This window comes from Ipomoea nil, unplaced genomic scaffold, assembly GCF_001879475.1.
Source record: "Ipomoea nil cultivar Tokyo-kokei standard unplaced genomic scaffold, Asagao_1.1 scaffold1509, whole genome shotgun sequence".
NCBI lineage: Eukaryota > Viridiplantae > Streptophyta > Magnoliopsida > Solanales > Convolvulaceae > Ipomoea > Ipomoea nil.
The window spans coordinates 2,541,818-2,553,277 of record NW_017617937.1 but is presented as its reverse complement, the minus strand read 5'-3'; the positions used below and the strand labels follow the sequence as shown (position 1 = coordinate 2,553,277).

Sequence of the window (11,460 nt, the reverse complement as noted above, 5' to 3'; positions counted from 1 at the left end):
GAATGGTTACTAATAGTAGTGCTTGAGAATGAATAAGGGAATGAAACCCTTATTGTATTTGGGTATGAGTTTTTCAATTGATGGAGTATTCGAAACCCATAGTAGTGTTCTAAAAACCTATCAACCAAACAACAACAATTACTTTCATACCCATTCCCATGGACAAAACCCACCAGCACATAGCTGGAAGTCAGAGGGCCCATACTACCTGCCTAACCCTTCGCTCCGAGGGACCGTAGATCGGAAAGCGCCAAACACACCCTTATTTTTATTGTCACATTTTATCTTACCAATCAAATTTTTGGCAATTAATCATAAAAAAAATATTAACAAATATTTCATTTAAAATTACTACAACAGAAAAATTATTCATTCAAATTTAAATACATAATACTCGCCAAGCACCTTGTACTCAGATAACATGTACTGACTTCTTCCATGTGAGAGGTCATGAGATGAAATCTCTAAAAGTATGTTTAAACAGATACTAATAGAGTCAGTAACATTAAAAAAAAACAATACATAGTACTCCGTACTATTACTAAAAGTTATTCTTGTAGTACTAATGTGGATAAATATGGACTACTAAAATTAACAAAAGGTTCCTTAAATTCATCAACCAAGAAAATTAGACTTCATGCAACAATATAAAGTATAACAGTAATCACAACTGTAGCAACATTCGGCATAATACACAGCAAGGACCATATGGAGAAATGGTGTCCTTTAAAATACAAAGAGCCTAAGCTGCATAATGTTTGTAGGAGCAACAAATCTTATGCACCATCTTCTTCTGTAGTAATCAGATCCTATTATCTGTTAACTGTTACTGCTGCGGGAGCTACTGTCTGCTGGTTTCTGTCTTTTTGAAAGGTGGCTCTCTTCTTCCATGGACTTCAGTTTATTCTTAATTGCAGCTATTTTAGCGCCACGGCTCATACGCGTTAAGGAACCTCCAGAGAGGTATGGTTTGGTTGTCTCGCCGCCTCCTACTGCTTTGGAAGAACTTTCTCCCCCTTCCATCAAGTACTTCTCGCTGGCAAGACGAACGATCAATGGGCGCCCGCAAACCAGTTTCCCATGCATCTTTTCCTTGGCTTGTTGAGCTTCCTGCATGCTCACTTTTAAACATAGAAATCAGGGATCTACACGACGTATTTTCTTTTTTTGACATTGATACTGATAATCGCAAAGTGATGCAAGATAGGGACTTAGGGAGTGTTAAAATAAGGAACTTACCTCTTTGGTACTAAACTGAACAAATGCATAACCGCGTGGCTCCCCACGTTTGGGTCCACGAGTATGCCACAAAAAGTCTTCAGATATTATCTTTCCATATGGTGAAAACATCTTAATCAAGGCCGCCCTAGCACCCCAACAAAAAAAAATTACATGAAATCAGTATATATGATGTTTTGTTCAATAATACTTATTTGAGGGATTAATAATGGGAGATTTCTATACTCTGAAATCCTTAGATCAAGGTTGCCAATATAAAGTCTGCTTTCAGACTTCTCATCAGAAAGGTTATTAGAATCCTGCAATGGCATTACAACTAATCAATTAGGAGCTGTCACACTCTCAGACACCTAATCAAAAGGATGGTCAGGTATACACAAGGAGATATTGAAACATGAATCTATCAGATGATTTAATATTCAATTTTGATCCAGTGGTTACTTCGGAAAGGTTAAACATGGATAATCCATTCAATGACTATAGAATATTCCACCAGAACAAGAAGAATGAAGCTCAAGTGCATACTTGAACGATTGAACCTAACACTGATAAAACCTACAAATTAGTTTTCTTATTGCAATAGATGATTCCAAATAAAAGTTTAAATCAGATCCAATTCAAGTTTACCAAATGCAACACATTTCACTTCTTATATCCTGCATTCAGCAATCACCACTAACTCACTAAGACCAAAGACCATAAATGAGTATATCATGAGCAACATCCCAAATAAAATGGTCGAGGAAGGCAGGAATTCAATTGATAAAACGACCATATAAGCACACAATACAGTAAGAGAAGGAAAGTACCATGGACTGCAAAAAGTTCGAAAATTTCTGAAGCTTCAATTGATGATCAAAGTAACTTGTACCCTCTTCCAAACCCAGGCCAAGCAATGAATGTTTCTCTCCAGCTGCAAAATATTCCCTTGCTTTACTGTGCCAATCCACAAAGTTCCCTATTCCCAAATCTTTATCTCATCACTTAATCTCGTGGCACAAAAATTTATCCTCTGAAACATTAAAAAACAACTCCGTATCAGAACCTGAATAGTGGGTGCAATTTAATTTGGATATTATTCATCCAAGACTAACAAGTCCTTGCTTCAAGTAATCAACATCCCGCTTAATTTCTCGAGTTGCAAATATACTACAACGCATCGGAGTATAAAACCCCTTATACGAAACAAAAGATTAAGAAAAGCTCTAAACAAACGGAACCCTAAAGTTCAACAACTCCTGGGAAAGCAAAATTAATAATTTAAAATCAAGCAATTATTGAATCTTTGCATAAAAACGCTAATAAAAGGTTGTAATTGGAAGTGTCTTACTCGATTTTGGTTGAATAGCAGATGAAGTCGATGGAGACTTGGAGAGTCGACAGCACTACAAACAGCAAGCAAGCGGAGAACGACGAATGGGGTGACAGGTGACCGATGAAAATGTGAAAACGGGTCACTTGTTTTCTAGGCTTAAGCCCATACGGCCATACGTGATTTGGACCACTTCTTTTGATTAAAAGTAATAATTTAAATATTTGTAATAAATCCAATAAAAAAATAATAACAAATCTTACTCATAGAAAATAAGTGAATAATTGTCTTTTTTTACTGAAAAGAAAAACATATCACTTTATTAAATCAAATGAACAATATAAAGCGGAATTGAAATAATCTAATAAGAAGGATCAGACGATGAACGAGCACTTCTAGTAAAAGTATGAACGAGCTAGTGAATAATTATCTTATTTATGCACATAATCAGTAATCCAATTTTTATCAATATCAACTAAGAAACAAATCAGTATAAGCAAAATTTTAAACTTTCATTTAAATAGATAAATCAGCAATAAAATAAGAGATTCTATATTATTAAATCATTTTATTTAAATAATAAATTATTGTTATTATTATAAAATATAATAAAATTTGATTGTTTTGTTAATGTTTAGTGTTTTAATTTAGTAAGCCAAACCCGTTGTATTGTCATATGCTCTTTGTAACTGTGTGTACTCATGCATAAAATCGTGTGCATCGTAAAATGTCACTTGAATTGTGTACACACACGTCGTACGTCACACTCATACATTACGCTATGCATACTTTAAAATTGCACTGCGTCTATGCTCACTTTGAAGTGCACACATACATATCATGCACCATTACAAGCAAATATGTACACATACGTTAAATTTATAATGCACACATATATCATATGAATACAAAGTGCACATTAGATCACGACGAGATGCATGATAAGTGCAAAGGAATAAGGTTCAAATTGGCCACTGAACGTAACCTGAAAGTGCAATTAGGCCACTGATCGAAAAAAAAGTGCAATTTGGCAACTGAACACTCAAAAAATATGCAATTTCACCTGATAGCAGGTTACCCTCAATTTTAGCAGGTTATCTGCTTACATGGTAACTGAGTTGGCATTTTTAATAAATTTTAATTAATTTTTAATAAATTTTAATAATAACTTTTTATTAAATTTTTTTTTTAAAAATAAAAACGACTTTATTTTATTTTTTATTTAATTTTTTCCAATTTTTTTTATAAAAGTTATTATTAAAATTAATTGTTAAAAATTATTAAAAATGCCAACTAAGCTGCCACGTAAGCAGGTAACCTGCTAAAATTGATGGTAACCTGCTATCCGGTAAAATTGCATACGTTTGGAGAGTTCAGTGGCCTAATTGCACATTTTTGAGTGTTCAATGGCCTAATTGTACTTTTTTTTTTTCGTTCAGTGACCTAATTGCATTTTCAAGTTACGTCAGTGGCCAATTTGAACCTTAATGCACACTTATAGAGACTAAAATGAGCACTTATACATTGTGTGTGAAAATTACACATAGATGAATTACAAATAGTAACAATAGTATACTCAAAGAGGTATATGTGACTCTCTATCGGTTGTAAGCAGTAGAAGGCAAGGTAGGGAATAAAGAAACGACAGTAGCAGTACAAGAATCCCAAGCAAAGGAGGGAGAAAGTTTGAGTAAGCTTCACACAATAATAATTGAAAAAATTGAAAATACAACTTCTCTGCCGGCGCAAAAGAATCAAAATATCATCGCCGATGACTCACTTTGCGCTTGCCATTCAAAGAATCAGTTTACATTTCCCATTAGTGATGCACTAGTGTTTGTAATCCTTGCGGTTTTACCCTCCCGGCTTCGATTTCGATTTTTGTTTCCAGGAAAGAGGGAGTGTGTTAGGGATTTGCGCGAGAAAAGCAAGGGACAGTAGGATGACGGAGGTGATCCTCCACATCTATGATGTGACGAACAGTGGCTCCGACAAGACAAACAACACCGTTCTTCATATCAATAGGATTTTCAAAGACGGCATCGGTCTTGGCGGCATCTTCCACAGCGCCATCCAGGTATGTATATCACGTATGCCTGTTTTTATCTCGTTATACGTGCATTTTGCTTCGCGGTTTCTGCTCTCATTATGTAGCTTATCTGATCGGTGGTTTAAATTGCGGAATTAGATCTAAGATTTGAGTGTAGTTCTCCGGTGGAGATACATTGGCTGTGGTAAATATTTTGTCTTCTGTTCTATTCCACCTTTTGTGTATGAATGCTTTTCATTGGAATTATGCATCGTTGCTGGTACAAACAAACAATGTAGCAGCTTCTGAATATGTATATGTGGTTGTGCATGCCTGTGTGAGAGAGAAAGCACTGAATTATACTGCAGTATGAGAATGAGTATTTCATCTGCTTATGGAATGAGTTAATTTATTGAGTGCTTTTGGATACTTTTTTGCTGTTTTAATGGCTGTATACTTTTTCTTTCTTTGCGATATCATGTGCCGTCATAGGATTCCTTCATCTTTACGTTTGGCTGTTTCAATTATTCTGTATATATTCACTGTGTAAATAGGTTCATGGAGACGAGGAGTGGTCATTTGGGTACTGTGAACAAGGTAGTGGAGTGTTTAGCTGCCCTTCGGGAAAGAATCCAATGTATTCATATCGTGAAAGCATTGTTCTTGGACAGACAAACTGTTCAATTTTCAAAATGAACCAGATACTGCGAGAACTTAGTAGAGATTGGCCAGGATTCTTGTATGACTTGCTGTCAAAGAATTGCAACCACTTCTGTGATGAGTTCTGTGAAAAACTTGGTGTCCCCAAGCTTCCTGGTAAAGTTCTCTCTCTCCTTGCATGTCTGTCTATGTGCTTGTGTATCCATTTTTCTTTTTTGGTCCTTTCCTATATGTTGCCGTCCTCTTGCAGGCATCACCTAGTTGTTTCGGGGAGGAGATCAAATTAAGTAGAATAAATTGAAATTTTAGCATCACTATTCACTAACACTAGAGAAAATGGTGAAAATTTTGTCAGGACAAGATGTTACCTTGAGTATATACTTAATAGGGAAAGACTGTTAGTTGATGATCTCAGTCATATAATAAGACTGACTGGATAAAGTGGAGGAGTATAAATATATTTTCATCACCATACAACTCCACAATGGTGTAAAGCTGAATTCTGATGTTACATTGGCTATGTTTTGATAATAGTAAGTGTTGGACTGTGAAGAAGCATTGTCAACAATCTGGCATTTTGGTGGTAACTGAGTAAAATGCTTAAATGGATGTATATAGATACAACACAGGACCACATTAAAATGACTTTAATGAATTTAATTACAAGTGGCACCTATTGCCTACAGTGAAAGAAATCGATAAGATCATAATGGAACTAGTTGCAATAGCACATGTGAAATAAGGAGGTAGACCAAAAGAAACCTGCATTATAAGTTGTTTATAGAGCTATGTTAGCACAAGGACACATGACAAAATTATAAAAGAGAATTGAAAAATATACTTTTATAGGCTTAGCTAACCTCAACTAAATTGGAATAAGGCTTGAATTATGGTTTGTACTGTCACCAGTGTGTGGTAAGTAATGCTGTAAGACATGCTCCCATTTAGGTTGGAAGAAATGTGAACTTGGACCTTTCTTATGCATTCAGTAATCAGATGGAGTTATTTGTTAATGGAGGCTAAGTAGTGGGATCTCTGACTCACCATACCTAGTTTTTTGTAATTGGAAAAATCATGCTTGATTCTAAAATGGTTCTATCCATCATGGCATCATGTGTACTTTGCTCAGTAGCATACTGGTAGACAAATTTTAGCATGAAAAATATGGAATCTTATTTTCGGTTTTCACACATCTCTCTTATATTTTTGAGGAGGTGTAAAATGCTTTAAGTTTTCTAATTGTAATAATTAGAATTAGCTAGAAACTAGAAGTTAATTGTGTTGCTACTATTTGGTCTATTTGTTTACTGGTACATAGTTTTATTTTAGGGGATAGTTGGCTCAGTTTTGGAAGCTGGAACATTTAATTTCTGAAGTGTGAAAATATCCCTTATGGAAGTGGACAAGTGGTATATTAAATTCTCGATGCATTTATGAACGAATTACTAGTCACTTTAAATGTGAAGTAAATTGTTAAATGTTAATTATGGGTATTGATATTACAGGATCTTATTATTATTATTTATTTATTTTTAATTCTCAAATGTTTGGGTTCCCTGATTGATAACAATGTATGGACTCTAGATTCAGCATTTTCTTACCCCCATCCCAGCACCTTGTGTTTTGCTTAAACTAAATATTAAAAAGTTCACATTTTATGTCATCTGTTGATACTTTTGTCATTCTCAATTTGCATTTTGGCAAGTTCTGTATAGAATGATCATAACCATGATGTTCTTACTAATATTGTCAATATTTTATATAGACCATGCTCTTATGTAGTTTCTGTTACAGGTTGGGTAAATAGGTTTGCTCATGCTGGTGATGCTGCACTGGAGATGGCAGAAAACACAGCCTTCCGTGTGAGTTTTTATTTGTGATTGCAATATTAAATTTTTTACCTTCCACTATGTTAGTTGTAATGTTGCAGTGTTATCAATAGGACAGTTACTGCTTAAGTAAATTTGTAACATAAATTTTTTTTGCTGTTAGATCATGTCATACAATGTGTCTGACTAGGTCTATGAATAGATCCATTATCTGTATGGAAAAGAATTTGGAGCACCTTTCTCTATGACCACATTTTGTTTAGTTGTTTAGTTGTTATCCCGGTTTCTAGTGCATCTTTCCTGATTATCCAAGTTTTCTTCTTCTTGTAGCTGCGACAAGCTAAAGCTGAGATTGTTACAGCCAGCAAAGTGGCTTATCGGTTCCTTGTGGGTGTTGCTTCCAGTAGTTCTAGTTGTACCCCGGAGTTGCCTAGAATTCCCAGCAGTGAAAGTCCTAGAGGTGAGGCATCCCCAGCAGGGCCTAAAGTTACTTGGTTTACAGATCTTATGGACATTGGTGCCAAACCATCGAGTAGTTCAGATATAGAGAGCAATATAGAGGTGAGGGGGCATCCCCAGCAGGTCGAGGACACAGAAACAACCCGAAGGCGAAACTTGCCGTATGAAGCCTGATGGAATATCCTTATCATCATAGTGTGTTTACTCTGAAATCTCTTAATCCAGTTTGATCAGTGTAAATTGTTCACTTTTCCTTATAGCTCACAATTTATATTCATATTCTTCTGGCAAATTGAACCTAATACCATGTTGCTACTCAACAGTACCTTTCTGTGTGCAGTTGTGTACATTATGCCATTTCTAGTTTTCTACTATCTTGCTATTCTTGCATATTGCATTAGTTACAGTCTCATCTCCACTGTAAAAGAGAGCAATTCTCATCTCGACTGCAACAAAGGTGAGGTATGTTGTTAACCGAATCTGATTAATGAAAATTCTGTTTAACTGAACTAGATACAACATTGTTAATCGAATTAGATAACATAAAATGAAAATTAAGGAACAGTTCTTTGTCATATATGTCAACCAAATTAAATACCCTACTTAATAGCATGATGGAAATTACAAGTACAATAATGCACTAGCCATATGTCCACCTAGTTTCGTACATTCGTACTCTTCTTGTTGTACCCAAAGCTAGAATTGAAAAAGAGCATCACCAAAGCTAGAATTGAAAAAGAGCATCAACATTGAATGCAATAGTTAATGAATTGAAAAAGAGCATCAACATTCTTCTCATTAAGGAAAGTAAAAGGGAAAGCTAAACACAGCCAACAAGTGATTTCAGAGCAGTTGTCTTGCATAATACATAGTACAAACATAACGACTCGCAAATGAGATCAGTATGTTTTTGCTCGTAATATTTACACAGCATTATTCAAAACCACAATATTTTTTTTTTTCATTGACAAAATAAAATAAAAAGCATTAGATAGGAAAGAATCAGCTGACTAGACGGTACCTTGGCCGTCTAGTTACTCTCTCTTAACATCCGATTGAAAATGTATGTGTGTGCAGGTGCATCCTCAGCAATCTGAAGCGATGAAATAGCCTCGGCAAATGAACTGGGAGAAAGCGGCGTGATGTCCCAGTTTCCCTTGTCCAAAAATTGCGGGTGGAGAACTTGTTCAGGCGAGACCATGCACTCGGTGTTGCCAAAATCGTTCCACGTGCATCCATACCTCTGGTCACCGGAGATCCACATTGATCCTTCAAATGAACATTTCGAGAGATCTCGTTGAGGAAATACTGCTCCCGTTCCACCCACGATGATGTCGAAATTCCTACTATGATCCCATAGGTCCAGCCCCCCCATGTCCTTCTTCTGCATCACCTCGTTCGAATCCTCCGAATCCTCGCCAATTAGGACATGCAAAGCGACAGCTTCGGCAATCGCAGCGCCCTCTTCATCCAGCCGTTGTTGTTCTTCCTTTTTCTTCTGTTTCTTCTTTTCTAGTTCGAGACGGATCGCTGCAGATGTAGCCAAAGCCTTCTCTAAGCGTCTCTTTTTCTTCTCAGCCTGTTTGATGCGGTCCAACTCGTCCTTTACTTGCTTCTTCTTCACTTTCCTAACATCAATTGGGGCTTTGCCGCAATCCATCTTATCCGGCACCAACTACTTTCTTAACTCCTAAGTTTAATATAACTCTCTTTCCTGCTAAAATCCTAAGACGAATACATCATCACTGTAACTAACTTCCTCCTATAACCTGTTATTTAATGTTTATGAAGAAAAAAAAGGTCTGATACTGTAAACCGATATATTATATTTAAAAAAAAAAAAAAAAAGAAAAAAAAAACTAGCCCGTATGCCTACACCCACTCAGGTCTGAAGGAATACCTCATCTTGCGAACGATACAATCCCAAACAGAAACAACAGGAGACTGAAGTAGAGAGATGTGATATGAGCTCACATTCTTGTCCCTGGCCATTCTTCCCAATTTCCCACAACCTTTGCATTTACCCATTTCACGACAACTACCCAAATTTACCTGATTCAAAACCCAATAATACCAAAAAGAATCCGTCTAGTTCAAACAACTCACATGGCCTTCCCTCCTGTTGCAAAACAAAAAACACTCAAAAAATGGCAAAAGTTTATAAAGAACAGGGTGTTAAACAAACATAACAGAGGACCAAAAACAAAGACGTCTTTCATAATCTAACATCAACCTAGCTTATAAAGAAAATTTCAACTCAAAACCATATGCTTTTCACAATATCACCCAGACTTCAACCTTAATGCGAACGAAAACAAACCGAGAAAAACAGCATCAACAAAGCATCGTATGCATTACAAACATACACACAAGAACTCGGGAAAAGCATATTAGTAAAGCAGCATCTAGATCCCAATAACTGAAAACCCAGTCATGTCTCATCCTATGCATAATGTAGAAAGCCATAGTTCAGCCCTAATCTACGCTAGCCTAACAGTTTATCAAATCCACGCTCTAGAGAGAACTTCAATGTTGGCCCCTCGTTTATTTGCCCACAAAAGGCTAAATTCCCTGACAAAAGGCCAAATTCACTAGCCGGGCGCCGGCCCCACACCCCGACCTGACAAGACAAGATAGTGGATGGGTAAATTACGATAACTTGGGTGGGAGGAACAAGGACTAGTGCCTGGGAGGGCACTTGTTTCTTTGAGGAAAAGAACTTTCACCCGTTGACTGAAATGAAGTGAATTCCAAATCATTTTCCACCAGACAAAATTTCAGCCATGATTTTGGATAAGATGAGGGGTGAGCAAGTGAATAAGAGCCCTAATTTCAATACCAGTAATCAGATAAATTCTACTGAAACCCAAACACCCATTTACCCATATCTCACAACACCGAATCCAATTCACTCCATATCTGAATCAAAACACAACCCTTCGGCACACATATTAAAAAAAAAAAAAAAAGACTCGATTTTTACTCAAACAAACACCAGATCGGAACACCCAGAGCACAAATCACAGAAAATAATACAATTAAACCATAAATTCAAGATCTTCAACCGCAATTAACCAAAAAATAAAGCGAAAAGCAAGAGAAGCAGACCTGTTCAACGAAGATGAGAAAGAGAGAGAGAAAAAAAGGGCTTCCCCAGAAGCAATCTTTTTGTGCGCCGGTTTAGAGAGAAGGAGATTTATATAGTTGGGTGCGTTCGGATCCAAATATGAAAAATAAGGACGGGATGAGAGACACAAAGAAAGTTAAACAATTAACTGATCACATGAAACTGCCGGTGAGAGGGTAGGGGGGGCTGATGAGTAGAAGAAGGAAGGGCAGAATCGTAAATTCAAGAAATCCCGAGAGAGACACATGGCATGTGTGAACAGGGGTTTGGAGAGTGGGGGCCACGTGCTTGGATCGGTGCGTGGGGTAAGGGATCCAATAATAGCACCCAGACAAAAAAAGGGCTGCCATTGGATCAACTTCAAGTCGATATAGCAGACGTCACTCTGCCATCATCATGGGGCTGTTCCATTCTCACTTTTTTTTTTTAAATAAAAAATAAAAAAATAAAAAAAAACTAAAATTTATATGTTTGAAGATATAATTTTTTTTAATGCTAATGATTTTATTATATTACACTGAGACTCGATCTAATGATCTCTCACGTGGGAAAAATTTCTACATGTCATCTGAATACACAGTGCTTGACAAGATATAATTTTATTTATTTATTTATTTTATAATGAATTAATCAGTTTACTATAAAGATCAAAATTTCTACATGTCATCTGAACACACAGTGCTTGACAAGATATAATTTTATTTATTTATTTATTTTATAATGAATTAATCAGTTTACTATAAAGACCATATATATAGAATTGTATAAAATTTGGTATGATTTTGATGTGGTTGTACCAACAAAA

General features: G+C 36.2%; 3 protein-coding genes across 8 annotated transcripts; 1 reads left to right on the top strand and 2 right to left on the bottom strand.

The window, feature by feature from the left end:
- Positions 1-591: 591 nt before the first annotated feature.
- Positions 592-2,702, bottom strand: LOC109189059 (probable RNA-binding protein 18). Of its 4 annotated transcripts, none has more exons than XM_019339769.1 (5): positions 2,570-2,702; positions 2,049-2,251; positions 1,465-1,538; positions 1,240-1,366; positions 592-1,110 (listed from the first exon to the last, which is right to left on the bottom strand). In XM_019339769.1, exons 2-5 carry the CDS (start codon positions 2,049-2,051, stop codon positions 820-822), a joined length of 495 nt encoding a protein of 164 aa, XP_019195314.1. In that variant the 5' UTR covers positions 2,052-2,251; positions 2,570-2,702; the 3' UTR covers positions 592-819. The 4 variants fall into 4 exon arrangements, 3 of the variants coding, with proteins under 3 accessions (XP_019195314.1, XP_019195315.1, XP_019195313.1); XM_019339770.1 differs by lacking the exon at positions 2,570-2,702 and adding an exon at positions 2,334-2,533; XR_002055535.1 differs by having other exon boundaries at positions 1,002-1,121.
- A 1,427-nt stretch (positions 2,703-4,129) lies between these two features.
- Positions 4,130-7,918, top strand: LOC109189057. 2 transcript variants are annotated; one of them, XM_019339764.1, is made up of 5 exons: positions 4,130-4,241; positions 4,443-4,628; positions 5,135-5,396; positions 7,035-7,102; positions 7,400-7,918. In XM_019339764.1, the coding sequence occupies exons 2-5, from the start codon at positions 4,494-4,496 to the stop codon at positions 7,700-7,702; spliced, it is 768 nt and encodes a 255-aa protein (XP_019195309.1). In that variant the 5' UTR covers positions 4,130-4,241; positions 4,443-4,493; the 3' UTR covers positions 7,703-7,918. The 2 variants fall into 2 exon arrangements, with proteins under 2 accessions (XP_019195309.1, XP_019195308.1); XM_019339763.1 differs by having other exon boundaries at positions 4,130-4,628.
- Positions 7,919-8,294: 376 nt separating this feature from the next.
- Positions 8,295-10,843, bottom strand: LOC109189058. 2 transcript variants are annotated; one of them, XM_019339765.1, is made up of 2 exons: positions 10,637-10,843; positions 8,295-9,647 (listed from the first exon to the last, which is right to left on the bottom strand). In XM_019339765.1, the coding sequence occupies exon 2, from the start codon at positions 9,186-9,188 to the stop codon at positions 8,559-8,561; it is 630 nt and encodes a 209-aa protein (XP_019195310.1). In that variant the 5' UTR covers positions 9,189-9,647; positions 10,637-10,843; the 3' UTR covers positions 8,295-8,558. The 2 variants fall into 2 exon arrangements, with proteins under 2 accessions (XP_019195310.1, XP_019195312.1); XM_019339767.1 differs by lacking the exon at positions 10,637-10,843 and having other exon boundaries at positions 8,295-9,297; positions 9,429-9,647.
- Between the last annotated feature and the right edge of the window lie 617 nt (positions 10,844-11,460).

What these genes read in the sequence shown, in the direction of transcription:
- LOC109189058 (XM_019339765.1), bottom strand. Translation starts at nt 9,188, where the DNA reads ATGGATTGCGGCAAAGCCCCAATTGATGTTAGGAAAGTGAAGAAGAAG.
- LOC109189057 (XM_019339764.1), top strand. Translation starts at nt 4,494, where the DNA reads ATGACGGAGGTGATCCTCCACATCTATGATGTGACGAACAGTGGCTCC. An exon ending in TGGTGTCCCCAAGCTTCCTG is followed by an intron (nt 5,397 to 7,034) that starts GTAAAGTTCTCT and finishes TTTCTGTTACAG; the next exon opens with GTTGGGTAAATAGGTTTGCT. An exon ending in CAGAAAACACAGCCTTCCGT is followed by an intron (nt 7,103 to 7,399) that starts GTGAGTTTTTAT and finishes TTCTTCTTGTAG; the next exon opens with CTGCGACAAGCTAAAGCTGA.
- LOC109189059 (XM_019339768.1), bottom strand. Translation starts at nt 1,550, where the DNA reads ATGCCATTGCAGGATTCTAATAACCTTTCTGATGAGAAGTCTGAAAGC. An exon ending in CTTGATCTAAGGATTTCAGA is followed by an intron (nt 1,367 to 1,464) that starts GTATAGAAATCT and finishes TTGGGGTGCTAG; the next exon opens with GGCGGCCTTGATTAAGATGT. An exon ending in TTCAGTTTAGTACCAAAGAG is followed by an intron (nt 1,111 to 1,239) that starts GTAAGTTCCTTA and finishes GTGAGCATGCAG; the next exon opens with GAAGCTCAACAAGCCAAGGA.